Source organism: Kogia breviceps, chromosome 3, assembly GCF_026419965.1.
Source record: "Kogia breviceps isolate mKogBre1 chromosome 3, mKogBre1 haplotype 1, whole genome shotgun sequence".
In the NCBI taxonomy this organism is placed as follows: domain Eukaryota; kingdom Metazoa; phylum Chordata; class Mammalia; order Artiodactyla; family Physeteridae; genus Kogia; species Kogia breviceps.
Window position 1 is genome coordinate 159,515,288 of NC_081312.1, and position 14,050 is coordinate 159,529,337.

Sequence of the window (14,050 nt, forward strand, 5' to 3'; positions counted from 1 at the left end):
CAGCCTGTGAAAAGTTACTCGCTAGCTCCTGCCTTTTATAGTGGAAATAGGAAATGCTAACGTCATTAGAATGATGAAGAAGGTTCTTTCTTTTGTTTAAGACTGTGTTCATATGTGAGCACCCCAGATTGTTTTGGAAATTACAGTTTAAGAAAAGAATACAGAGACCCTTTCCTGATATTTCTGAAATCTCACTTGGATAATCGACATTTTGTTTGGGGTTTCCCTTATTAAGTCTCCTTTTTATCTTTTTATTACTGTGCCCAGAGAGGAGAGGTCCAAAGAGCATGTGTTATCTCTAATAGTTTGTAACTGGATTTGGATGCTACTTGCATTTGAGTATAGCTTGATATTCTGAAAAGTCTTAATATTTCAACAAAATAATGAGCCCTTGACTCAAGTGACCCCTGTGTCCCAAGTCTCCAGCCTGGTGCCGGCAGTGCACAGCGCCTAGGCATTCAGGTCTCTAGGTTCCCCCTGCCGGTTCTGTGGCCTCGGATGGGTCACTGCCCCTCTATCCTCTCGGATCAGTTGGATCACAGAGGAGTTTGAGCACAGTTGCACGAGGTACTGGTGGTGATGTAACTTCTCAGTTTTAGAATTTTTATCTTCCTCTTTTATTAAAAAGACCATAAAATTGACAGCTCACTCGTGTTCATTTCGATCTTGCAGATCACACGGCTCTGCTGTGGAGCATCGAGACGGGGCGGAGCCTTGCCAAGTACACGGGCCACGTGGGGTCAGGTGAGCAGTGGGACCACGGGGCATCCTCTCAGAGGGAGGCCGGGCCTCTGCTTCTGACTGTGTGAGCTTCACGAAGGGGCAGCTCAGCTGCCTGAACAGCGTTGTCCCGAGGGCAGCGTAGAAAGCTGGCCACCCGTGCACACTTTGGAGGCTGGAACATGTGCACTAGCATCACGAACTGTGTTCCATTGGGAGGGTCCTCGTGTGCAGAGGTGCTTTGTGTGTCAGCCCCTAGGATCCTGGTGGGTGTGGATGTGGGGCTTTTTCCTGCAGGCACTGGTGGGCAGATGTCTCTGCTCCTCCCAGCGCCCTGGCTCCAGGCTGTGTGTCACGCTGCCCCCGGCTCACTCTCCCCTCACCCCTGCAGACAGGCTTGGTGGTGGTGTCCGCCCTCTGCCTTCAGGGTTAGGTGTGTCCCCCACGGACTTGGGTGAAACCCCTTCCTCTGCGTGTCTTCCGTCCTGTTAGGGGAGGGAGTACCTGCTGTCCCGTCAGGGCCGTGGCCAGGCTCCTCCTCCTCTTAGGGCATCTGCTCTTGTCTGTCCCTGTCGCCTCAGCGTGAGAACCAGCTCCTACCTTCCCACATGGAACGTGCCACCCCCCCCGCCCCGCTCCCCTACCCCACATACACTCCTGCCTTGTCTGCCGTCCCCTCCAGCTGGGACCCACTGTCTTCCCCCAGGTCTGTGTCTGGGTGGCTGCTGCTGCCTGCAGTGGATGTGACAGGCTAAATAGACAACCTAAAAATTAAAGTGTTCGCCAGCCTGTTTAAAAAATTCACAGCACTCTCCTGCTCATCCCTCCTCACTCCTCATTTTCACTTCTCAAAAGGCGACCACTTTTAACAGTTTTAAATAGTTTGCTTTTTTCTTCCATTAAAAAAAATAGTCTATCTTATTATTTCTTAATTTTGGAGTTTTCTACAAGGAAGTGACTCTTATTAAGGAGAAGGAGATTGGCTCGCTTCCTCCCTCCATCCCTCAGTGCTCCTTGTCATCGTGAAATGGTTACGGCTCGACTTTTACCTAATTGTGGCTGCATCCATATAGTTCACAGCTCCCAAGCACGTACCTTACTTGCAATCCCCAGTTTTGCTTCCTCTGAAGGGAATAGTGGCCTTTTATTTTGGCTCTGTTCTGTGCAGATCTGCCTGACATGTGGCATTCCCTGCGTGTCTGTGTTCCTTTGCTGTCATTCTGGCACCTCCCTGAAGCCTCCCCTCCCTCTGACAGTTGGTACCCAGGACTGTAGCACAGATGCCTGCAGTCTACCTCCTGTGTCCTCCTGGGCTTTCTCTCTACCTCTGTCCTCTGTTACCTCCTGTCTTCTGGACCCTGTTCTTGCTCTTTCTCCAGGGAAGCCTGTCTTTCAGCTTCCTTAAAGGGTCTTATAGGAAAATTATTGAGACCGTAAAATGCTTGAAGAGTGTATTTTACCTTTATACTTGATGGGTGGTTTGGCTGAGTATAGTCTTCTATGTAGGAAGTAGTTTTCTTTGAAAGTTGAAGGTAGTGCTCTGCTGACCTGATTTTTTTTTTTTTTTTGCTTTTTAAAATTTTTTATTTATTATAAATTTATTTATTTATTTATTTTTGGCTGTGTTGGGTCTTTGTTGATGCGCATGGGCTTTCTCTAGTTGCGGTGAGCAGGGGCTTCTCTTGTTGTGGAGCTCGGGCTCTAGGTATGTGGGCTTTAGTAGTTGTGGCGTGTGGGCTCAGTAGTTGTGGCACATGGGCTTAGTTGCTCCATGGCATGTGGGATTTTCCCAGACCAGGGATTGAACCTGTGTCCCCTGCATTGGCAGGCAGATTCTTAACCACTGCACCACCAGGGAAGTTCCTGACTTGTTTTTTTCATAGCTTTCAGGATTGATATTAAAAGTCTAATAATGCTCTTTTGAATCTTGGTCCTTCATAGGTAATTAGATATTTGTCTCTTGAAGACTTTAGGATTTTTCTTTTAGGTCTTCTTAAAAAAGCATTGTGTTGGACATTTGGTGGGACTTGGCAGTCTAGAAATGTACCCCCATGTCCACTCAGTCACCTGCCATCACCCCCGTGTCCTCTCAGGGGCCATCACCCCTGTGTCCTGTTGGCCCCCTGTGGTCACCCATGTGTTTGCACCCTGGTGTTTCCCGGGTGCCTCTTCTCACTTTCTTCCGTCTCTGTTGCTATGAGTTTGTGCCTGTTTCCTTCTAGACTTGTTGTGCACTTAGAGGAGTCTGAGGAGAGAGCAGAGCACAGGCTGTTTGGGCACTGTCTTTGTCGTGTTTATGCCCTGCTTTTGCCTTTTCCACGTGGTGGTGCTGATTGTGTGACTGAGTTACTGTAACAGAGGGAAGTGTGGAGCCCTGGGGTTTTTAATCAGCACAGCTCCCTACAGGGGGGTTGACGTGCCTGGCGCCTGCCTCCTTCCTCTTGGGTCCTCTGAACAGTGTGCCCACCTGTGGACTGGCGGAACTGCCTCCAGAGAGGAGGTGCCCGAGGTTTGTGCCCTCTCCCCCCACGCACTCCCCAACCCCTGGCGTTAGGGAGCCGAGTGGAGCCGGCCAGGGGCGGGCATGTGTCTTGTTAGACACACAGGATCTTGGAGCTTGTTATAAGGAACTGTGGTCTCCGGCCCCCTCTCTTCTATTTCTCATGTGGCTGCTGTGAGTGACATTAGCTGTGCTGTGAATAAGCTGCTGGTGGGGCTGTGGGTTAGCCTGACACGCTGACTTTGGGCTTTAAGGGCGCATCGCACCCACGCGTGCTGGGGTCCCCCGCCCCATGTAGTAATGTTGTGCTGTTAAACGTCTGTGTAAACAGTACTGAGAATAAACTGGCCCTGCAGCTGGTGGTCGTTGGTGCCCACCGTTTACCGGATTCTTGGCTAAGCATGTTGCCTGTGTTCTTCACTTAAAACTCATGGTCATCCGTGAGTATTACTAATGTTCCTGCTTGCGTCACTAATTTGCTGGAATTTACATGGACACCAGAAAGGAACAATTGACGGTTGAAATTGGGAGCATTAATACTGTTTGTTACTAGTGTTTATTTGGGGCATTTTCTATTTAACATTTTTAAGGCAATCACAGTTTTCACCAGCTCTTCCCACAGTTCTCTCTGGTCTAGTGTTAATGGTAAAAGAGCATCTTCTAGCATTTTTCAGATTCTTAGAAAAGTATCAATCTAGTGGCATACCTGACAGAGTGTTAGTGGAAGAGAGAACTTGCTGAGGTTTGGGAAGCTCCCTGTACGTCCTGTGTCTGGGCTGTGGGGGGTGTGGGCTGGCTCTCCAGTGCCTTGGGTCGGCCTGTGTTGGGGTGACTGGAAGCTGCCGACCGGGAACAGTGGCCTCCACCCTTCCAGCCTTTCGTCGTCTGCCTGAGGAGAGCTCCTTGGCAGGCGGGTGGGCTCAGGACCGGTCAGTCTCCAGGCAGCGTTGTCATGGGGCTGGAGCCTTCCCAGGACACCTCGGGCAGGTTCCTGCATCTGGAGAGGAGACTGGGAGGGTATCATAACTGTCCTCATCTGGTCCCGATCCATTCCGATCCGAACCGTCCCTTGGCCATCAGGGGCTTGCCTTCTCTGAGTTCCTGAGTCTTCTGGAACAGAACAGACTGGTTTTTGGAAGGGTGGGCTTGTGGGCAGCTGGGTAGGCAATATACAGTGTGTATCACCATAATCTGCCTCTGCTTGTTATAATTATGTTTTCTTTTTTCATCCTGGTTTATTTTTAACTCTAGGTGACTTTCCTATGTATAAAAAATAGATTATTAATATCCTTTTTCTGTGTAGCCTATTCTTGAGCAGTTTGGTAGTTCATATTTAGTTACTTTGTATTGTACCTCTCTTTTTTTGGCCACGCCACGTGGCACTGCCTCTGTTCTCTTTAACTTACATGTTTATTCATAGTTTAACTGAATTAGGATATTTAATATTGAACTATCATAGTTCCTTTAGTTTTTAAATTTAACTTTGTAATACATGCTGTAATTATAATAAATATTGAATATATGTTCTTATTTTAAACCTGTTTCTGTAATATTTTTATTTTGCAGTAAATTCCATTAAATTTCATCCATCAGAACAGTTGGCTCTCACCGGTATGTTGATTTTGGTTTTTTATTTATTGAACAGTTATTGCTGATCTGAAAACAGCTGTCATAATTCCTTTCTCATCAGTAGCATCAGGATTAGCCACGCCTTTCACAGAAATTAGTCGTTAGTAGACATTTTACACATTGCACGAGAAATGAATAAAGAAAACTACACTGAGGGGTACTTTTTTTTTTAAATGAGCAGTGGATTGTAAATTAGGTGAACTTGACTTGATGTCAGCTTGAACTCGGCCGCGTTCTCCTGGAGGTCTTTTTACGAAGCCCATCCCTGCCACCCACTCTTCCTACTCGTGGGAATGTGCTCACTTCTCTGATGCCCTGTCGGCACAGAGATGAGGAATTTAGCAGCCCCGAGTCGGGCTCTCTGCTGGCCTGCATCTTTACTCCTTCCCAGGCAGTTCTTCTGGAAAGAGCTGTGGTACCTTGGGTTTGTCTACATTTCACGTAGTTTAAAAACACCTTGATTATAGGGACTTCCCTGGTGGCACAGTGGTTAAGAATCTGCCTGCCAATGCAGGGGACACGGGTTTGAGCCCTGGTCCGGGAAGGTCCCATACGCTGGGGAGCAGCTAAGCCCGTGTGCCACAACTACTGAGCTTGTTGTCTAGAGCCTGCGATCCACAACTACTGAGCCCGTGTGCTGCAACTACTGGAGCCCATGCACCTAGAGACCGTGGTCGGCAACAAGAGAAGCCACTGCAATGAGAAGCCTGTGCACCGCAATGAAGAGTAGCCCCTGCTCGCTGCAACTAGAGAAGGCCCATGCGCAGCAACGAAGACTCAGTGCGGCCAAAAATAAATAATTTTTTTTTGAAAAGCCCGTGTGCAGCAACGAAGACCCAACACAGCCAAAAATAAATAAGTAAATAAATTAAAATAAAAATTAAGAAAAAATAAAATGACACCTTATCATACTGAGTTTTCCCATAAAACTGTCTGACACCTGTGGACCCCCATGGTGGTTTGGGGACACGGATGGTAACCTGAAGGACGAGTGTTTGTCTAGATCAGAGGTCAGCAAGCTTTTCTGTAAAGGACCAGAAGTAACTGTTTTCATCTTGAGGCCACACAGTCTGAGTCACAGCTGCTCAGCTCCGTTGCCACAGAAGCAGCAGAGATGGTGCACTGATGAGGGGATATGGCAGTGGGCAGTGACCCTTGTTTGTGTTTACAGGGTGGGTGGCTGCCTGGATTTGGCCCATGGGCCAGTTCTGCTGACCCCAGGACAGAGGACAGAAGTGGGACTAATCAGTGCTCTTACAATCAAGTCGATCAGGTGGCAGGGTCCTTTGAGGGTCCAGTTTTAACAGGCCTCCCCCACAGAGCTAGTGGATGCCTGAATCAACATCTGGGGAGTAAAGAAGGCCAGGAGTTTAACCTAGTTATGTGGGCCGTTTGTTTTGTGGTTGGGAAGAGACGGAGACCAGTGACAACCAGGCTGGAATGAAGGGGATGAAATCGAGACATGTCAGGAAGCTGCAGTGGGAAATGGAAACATAAAGTAGTGGCCTGGAGAGTGGAGCGCCAGATGGGGGTTTGGACAGGATGCTGACTCGGAGGGAGATGGGCAGGTCAGGCACTAAATCCATTTGACGCCACAAGACACGTGCCACCATTTGCTGCTTTGGGGAAGCTGTGCAGCCACGCAGAGAAGGTGGGGTTCAGATGGTGCTCTTGTGGGGGCAATGGAGGTGGCCCTTTCGCACATCTGCGGGCCTGCCTGTGCCCCTCAGCTGCCCTCTGTCTTTCCAAAGTCCAAGCATCGCCTTGTGGCCTGGCTGGTGATAGCAAGGTCTCAGTACCAGGGGCTGCATGGCCAGCTGTGGGGTGCATCCAGGTTCAGTGGATGGGAACGTGCCCCTGAGTTACTGTAGTTTTGAGTTTCTGTTTTCTTAGGTTGGCCAGATGGAGAATAAAATCTGAAACTTGTAAATTTTCTCTGAACCTTCACAGCTTTCCACCCTAAGATGTAGGGGGGTTATTTTTATAGATAATCATTATCTTTGTGTACTTTTGCTATTCTTAGTAGCATTACGAAGTCTCAGAAGTAGCTGTTTAACAATAGTCAATCACTTGCAGTCCCTCAGGTACAGAACTTAGCAGGAGCCTAGCCAGCACATGTTTGCACCTCGGGTAATTTCCCCTCTTTCTCTCCTCAGCTTCTGGAGATCAGACTGCCCATGTCTGGAGGTATGCAGTTCAGCTGCCCACTCCTCAGCCTGCAGCCGACACTAGTGTAAGCAGCACATTTACTTACCCTGAAAGCACGATATGGGGTATGTTGGTAGGTTCTGGATGCTTGTGAGTTTTAGGATAAACTTATAATTTGTGTTGTGGGCCGAATGTGTGTTGTGTCCCCAAAACTCATAGAGTAGAGTCCTAACCCCCCATGGGGCTGTAGATGGGCCTCTAAGGAAGTTGTTAAGGTCAAATAAGGTCACAAGGGTGGGGCCCTGATCCAGTAGGATCGGTGTCTGTAGGAGAAGAGGCACCTGAGGGCTCCCTGTACCTTCTTGCATGCACCGAGGAGAGGCCACGTGAGGACACCTGCCAGCTAGGACACAAGCACTCACCACAGCCAGAGTGCCGCCCCTAGCCTGGCTGCTGAGTGGACCAGGGCCGAGTCTCTGTCTATATCCGGGTGTGTGTGCTTTCACTTCCCTTTACACAAATGTTAAACATTTGCATTAGTTCTTTAAATTTTTATGGTTAAATTATACTTTTTAATATTTTATGTATTTGATTTTAGACAACTTGTCTGTCTTTCATGTGAGATAAATCCTGTACATCACTGGCGCATGTGATATCATTTTCATGTGGGTAAAGTTTTTTGTGTGTGTGTGCCTGCTTCCTTCTTTTTTTTAAAATTTAATTTTATTTTATACAGCAGATTCTTATTAGTCATCCATTTTATACACATTAGAATATACATGTCAATCCCAATCACCCAATTCATCACACCACACCACACCCCCCCCAGCCACTTTCCCCCCTTGGTGTCCATACATTTGTTCTCTACATCTGTGTCTCTATTTCTGCCCTGCAAACCAGTTCATCTGTACCATTTTTCTAGGTTCCACATATATGTGTTAATATACGATATTTTTCTCTTTCTGACTTACTTCACTCTGTATGACAGTCTCTAGATTTATCCACATCTCTACAAATGACACAATTTCATTCCTTTTTATGGCTGACTAATATTCCATTGTATATATATACCACATCTTCTTTATCCATTTGTCTGTCGATGGGCATTTAGGTTGCTTCCATGATCTGGCTATTGTAAATAGTGCAACCATGAACATTGGGGTGCATGTGTCTTTTTGAATTATGGTTTTCTCTGGGTAGTGGGATTGATTAATGTTTCTCTCTAGTAGTGGGATTGCTGGGTCATATGGTAATTCTGTTTTTAGTTTTTTAAGGAACCTCCATACTGTTCTCCATAGTGGCTGTGTCAATTTACATTCCCACCAACAGTACAAGAGGGTTCCCTTTTCTCCACACCCTCTCCAGCATTTGTTGTTTGTAGATTTTCTGATGATGCCCATTCTAACTGGTGTGAGGTGATACCTCATTGTAGTTTTGATTTTCAGTTCTCTAATAATTAGTGATGGTGAGCAGCTTTTCATGTGCTTCTTGGTCAACTGTATGTCCTCTTTGGAGAAATGTCTATTTAGTTCTTCTGCCCATTTTTTGATTGGGTTGTTTGTTTTTTTAATATTGAGTTGCATGAGCTGTTTATATATATTAGAGATTAATCCGTTGTCCGTTGATTCATTTGCAAATATTTTTTCCCATTCTCACGGTTGTCTTTTCATCTTGTTTGTAGTTTCCTTTGCTTTGCAAAAGCTTTGAAGTTTCATTAGGTCCCATTTGTTTATTTTTGTTTTTATTTCCATTACTCTAGGAGGTGGATCAAAAAAGATCTTGCTGTGATTTATGTCAAAGAATGTTCTTCCTATGTTTTCCTCTAAGAGTTTTATAGTGTCTGGTCTTACATTTAGGTCTCTAATCCATTTTGAGTTTATTTTTATGTATGGTGTTAGGGAGTGTTTAATTTCATTCTTTTACATGTAGCTGTCCAGTTTTCCAAGCCCCACTTATTGAAGAGACTGTCTTTTTTCCATTGTATATCCTTGCCTCCTTTGTCATAGATTAGTTGGCCATAGGTGTGTGGGTTTATCTCTGGGCTTTCTATCCTGTTCCGTTGATCTATATTTCTGTTTTTTGTGCCAGTACCATATTGTCTTGATTACTGTAGCTTTGTAGTATAGTCTGAAGTCAGGGAGTCTGATTCCTCCAGTCTGTTTTTTTCCCTCAAGACTGCTTTGGCTATTCGGGGTCTTTTGTGTCTCCATACAAATTTTAAGATATTTTTCTTCTAGTTCTGTAAAAAATGCCATTGGTAATTTAATAGGGATTGCATTGAATCTAGATTGCTTTGGGTAGTATAGTCATTTTCACAGTATTGATTCTTCCAATCCAGGAACATCGTATATCTCTTCCTCTGTTGGTATCATCTTTAATTTCTTTGAACAGTGTCTTACAGTTTTCTGCGTACAGGTCTTTTGTCTCCCTAGGTAGGTTTATTCCTAAGTATTTTATTATTTTTGTTGCAGTGGTAAATGGGAGTGTTTGCTTAATTTCTCTTTCAGGTTTTTCATCATTAGTGTATAGGAATGCAAGAGATTTCTGCGCATTAATTTTGTATCCTGCAACTTAACAAATTCATGGATTAGCTCTAGTAGTTTTCTGGTAGCATCTTTAGGATTCTCTATGTATAGTATCATGTCATCTGCAAACAGTAACAGTTTTTCTTTTCCAGTGTGTATTCCTATTATTTCTTTTTCTTCTCTGATTGCTGTGGCTAAAACTTCCAAAACTATGTTAAATAATAGTGGTGAGAGTGGGCAGCCCTGTCTTGTTCCTGATCTTAGAGGAAATGGTTTCAGTTTTTCACCATTGAGGATGATGTTGGCTGTGGGTTTGTCATATATGGCCTTTATTATGTTGAGGTAAGTTCCGTCTATGCCTACTTTCTGGAGGGTTTTTATCATAAATGGGTGTTGAGTTTTGTTGAAAGCTTTCTCTGCATCTATTGAGATGATCATATGGTTTTTCTCCTTCTATTTGTTAATATGGTGTATCACATTGATTGATTTGCATATATTGATGAATCCTTGCATTCTTGGGATAAACCCCACTTGATCATGGTGTGTGATCCTTTTAATGTGCTGTTGGAATCTGTTTGCTAGTATTTTGTTGAGGGTTTTTGCATCTATGTTCATCAGTGATATTGGTCTGATGTTTACTTTTTTTGTGACATCTTTGCTGGTTTTGGTATCAGGATGATGGTGGCCTCCTAGAATGAGTCTGAGAGTGTTCCTCCCTCTGCTATATTTTGGAAGAGTTTGAGAAGGATAGGTGTTAGCTCTTTTCTAAATGTTTGATAGAATTTGCCTGTGAAGCCATCGGGTTCTGGGCTTTTATTTTTTGGAAGATTTTTAATCACAGTTTCAATTTCAGTGCTTGTGATTCGTCTGTTCATATTTTCTGTTTTTTCCTGGTTCAGTCTCGGAAGGTTGTGCATTTCTAAGAATTTGTCCATTTCTTCCAGGTTGTCCATTTTATTGGCATATAGTTGCTTATAGTAATCTCTCATGATCCTTTGTATTTCTGCAGTCAGTTGTTCCTTCTTTTTCATTTGTAATTCTATTGATTTGAGTCTTCTCCCTTTTTTTCTTGATGAGTCTGGCTAATGGTTTATCAATTGTGATTATTTTCTCAAAGAACCAGCTTTTAGTTTTATTGATCTTTGCTATCTTTTCCTTCATTTCTGATCTGATCTTTATGATTTCTAGCCTTCTGCTAACTTTGGCTTTTGTTTGTTGTTCTTTCTCTAGTTCCTTTAGGTGTAAGCTTAGATTGTTTGAGAGTTTCCTTGTTTCATGAGGTAGGCTTGTATAGCTATAAACTTCCCTCTTAGAACTGCTTTTGCTGCATCTCATAGGTATTGGATCGTCATGTTTTCATTGTCATTTGTCTCTAGGTATTTTCTGATTTCCTATTCGATTTCTTCAGTGATGTCTTGGTTATTTAGTAACGTATTGTTTAGCCTCCGTGTGTTTGTGTTTTTTACGTTTTTTTCCTTGTAATTGATTTCTAATCTCATAGCATTGTGGTCAGAAAAGATGCTTAATATGATTTCAACTTTGTTAAATTTACCGAGGCTTGATTTGTGACCCAAGATGTGATCTATCCTGGAGAATGTTCCGTGCACACTTGAGAAGAAAGTGTAATCTGCTGTTTTTGGATGGAATGTCCTATTAATATCAATTAAATCTGTCTCGTCTATTGTGTCATTTAAAGCTTGTGTTTCCTTGTTAATTTTCTGTTTGGATGTACCCATTGGTGTAAGTGAGGTGTTAAGGTCCCCCACTATTATTGTGTTACCGTCGATTTCCTCTTTTATAGCTGGTAGCAGTTGCCTTATATATTGAGGTGCTCCTGTGTTGGGTGCATGTTTATTTATAATTGTTATATCTTCTTCTTGGATTGATCCCTTGATCATTATGTAGTGTCCTTCCTTGTCTCTTGTAACATTCTTTATTGTAAAGTCTATTTTATCTGATATGAGTATTGCTACTCCAGCTTTCTTTTGATTTCCAGTTGCATGGAATATCTCTTTCTGTCCCCTCACTTTCAGTCTGAATGTGTCCCTAGTTCTGAAGTGGGTCTCTTGTAGACAGCATATATATGGTTCTTGTTTTTGTATCCATTCAGCAAGCCTGTGTCTTTTGGTTGGTGCGTTCACGTTTAAGGTAATTATCGACATGTATGTTCCTATGACCATTTTCTTAATTGTTTTGGGTTTGTTTTTGTAGATCCTTTTCTTCTCTTGTGTTTCCCACTTAGAGAAGTTCCTTTAGCATTTGTTGTAGAGCTGGTTTGGTGGTGCTGGGTTCTCTTAGCTTTTGCTTGTCTGTAAAGGTTTTGATTTCTCCATCGAATCTGAATGAGATCCTTGCCGGGTAGAGTAATCTTAGTTGTACGTTCTTCCCTTTCATCACTTTAAGTATATCATGCCACTCCCTTCTGGCCTGTAGAGTTTCTACTGAGAAATCAGCTGTTAACCTTGTGGGAGTTCCCTTGTATGTTATTTGTCGTTTTTCCCTTGCTGCTTTCAATAATTTTTCTTTTTCTTTAATTTTTGCTAATTTGATTACTATGTGTCGTGGTGTGTTTCTCCTTGGGTTTATCCTGTATGGGACTCTGCACTGCCTGGACTTGGGTGGCTATTTCCTTTCCCATGTTAGGGAAGTTTTTGACTATAATCTCTTCATATATTTTCTCTGGTCTTTTCTCTCTCTCTTCTCCTTCTGGGGCCCCTATAATGCGAATGTTGTTGCGTTTAATGTTGTCCCAAAGGTCTCTTAGGCTGTCTTCATTTCTTTTCATTCTTTTTTCTTTATTCTGTTCCACAGCAGTGAATTCCACCACTCTGTTTTCCAGGTCACTTATCCGTTCTTCTGCCTCAGTTACTCTGATCTTGATTCCTTCTAGTGTATTTTTCATTTCAGTTTTTGTGTTGTTCATCTCTGTTTGTTCTTTAATTCTTCTACATCTTTGTTAAACATTTCTTGCATCTTCTCGATCTTTGCGTCCATTCTTTTTCCGAGGTCCTGGATCATCTTCACTCTCGTTCTGAATTCTTTTTCTGGAAGATTGCCCATCTCCACTTCATTTATTTGTTTTTCTGGGGTTTTATCTTGTTCCTTCATCTGGTACATAGCCCTCTGCCTTTTCATCTTGTCTCTCTTTCTGTGAATGTCTCATGTGGGTAAAGTTTTAATGTTGGTAACAAAAGAGGTTGAATGTTGAGAAGAATGAATCCACAGGTTTAAACCACAAGCCCCTCAGTTACATGCTTCCTTGTCCTGTAGGATACAGATGCACCTTCCTTGGATAATCACGCGGGGTCTTAGTTATCCTTTTTGGTGACTTGATCTTCCTAGTTTCTGCTGAGGGTGGCTCTTTGCTGTAGAGTCTACACAAGCTCAGCCCTTCCCTGTGCTGCTCCAGTGGGGGGAAGTTTCGCCAGGCAGAGGGCACTGAGTGATTTCATGTAGTCGAGCAAACGTTACGTTTCCATTAACATTTTGGCTGTAATTGTTAGAGGATGATAGTAATCTTCCAGTTTTCATATCTCTGCCTGTGAATATTCCTTTACTTTTTCTTTTTTTAGACCTTTTAAATGTTGTTCTATTTAGAGATGGGTTAAGTAATTAGTGAATTCCAGTAATGAGTAAGAATGAGTTTTCTTTAGGTAAGTGGTCTTAACAATTCATTTTTAATTCAGTGTATTATGTATTTAATTATAACACAGATTTTTCCCTTGTGGAATTTCCAAACTGTCATGTTATGTGCTTAATGCACAAATTACTCAAGAAAAGTGAGCACTGGGGGAGGACAGGGCAGAGGTGAACATGAAGACTGATGCTCAGAAAGTTCAGAAAATGAGTTTACGTTGTATGTATTTCTTTTCCCAAACAAAATTTAAAAAGCACCAATTTTGTCAGAGGGAATATCACATAGAATACTTAGATTAAAAAACTTAATAGTTTATTTAGAATGTAAGGTTGACTTTATTTTCTTTAGGATTTTGTTTGCGTTGGATGCAGGGACTTTTCTTGCTTGAAAGTTGCTGCCTCAGGGCTTGGGGGTTCCCTGGGGGCCCCAGCTTGAATTTGAGATGCACCTGAGGTGTAGTCGGTGCCGGGACCACTCTGCGATCTGCCACGAAAGGAAGAGCAGGTGGTGCTCCCTCATTACTGCCCAGCCCGAGCCTTGTGCTTGGATGGGCAGGACTGGTTTTCTTAAGCTTTGCTAGCCAGTCTCGGCTCAGGTTACATCCCTCTACTGTGTGTGTACACATGACATACATCCCTGCGCTGTGTGTGTCCATGTGTGTGTATGCACGACATGTATTTCCATACGTATGACATCTACTCCCATACCCATGTGTGTGCACTTGTGCCCACGTGTGTATCTGCCCTCCGCTGGCCCATACGCTCTGTGAGGCGGGGCCCCAGGCCCGCATCACCTCCTACATGAGTTCCATGTGGACATGCCAGGCAGCGGCCATCTCCCCTTCTCTGCTGTGTGACCAGCATGTGGTCTGGCACTGTGTAAGCACCTGAT

General features: G+C 43.8%; 1 protein-coding gene across 8 annotated transcripts in view; it reads left to right on the forward strand.

The window, feature by feature from the left end:
• The window catches only part of WDR37 (WD repeat domain 37), a 55,821-nt gene that overhangs the window by 22,438 nt on the left and 19,333 nt on the right, over nucleotides 1–14,050 (forward strand). For all 8 annotated transcript variants that reach the window (XM_059056472.2, XM_059056471.2, XM_067030173.1 and 5 more), the window contains exons 7-9: nucleotides 673–744; nucleotides 4,787–4,831; nucleotides 7,006–7,082. In XM_059056472.2, the coding sequence (XP_058912455.1) occupies nucleotides 673–744; nucleotides 4,787–4,831; nucleotides 7,006–7,082 (194 nt within the window). The remainder of the gene's footprint in view (nucleotides 1–672; nucleotides 745–4,786; nucleotides 4,832–7,005; nucleotides 7,083–14,050) is intronic.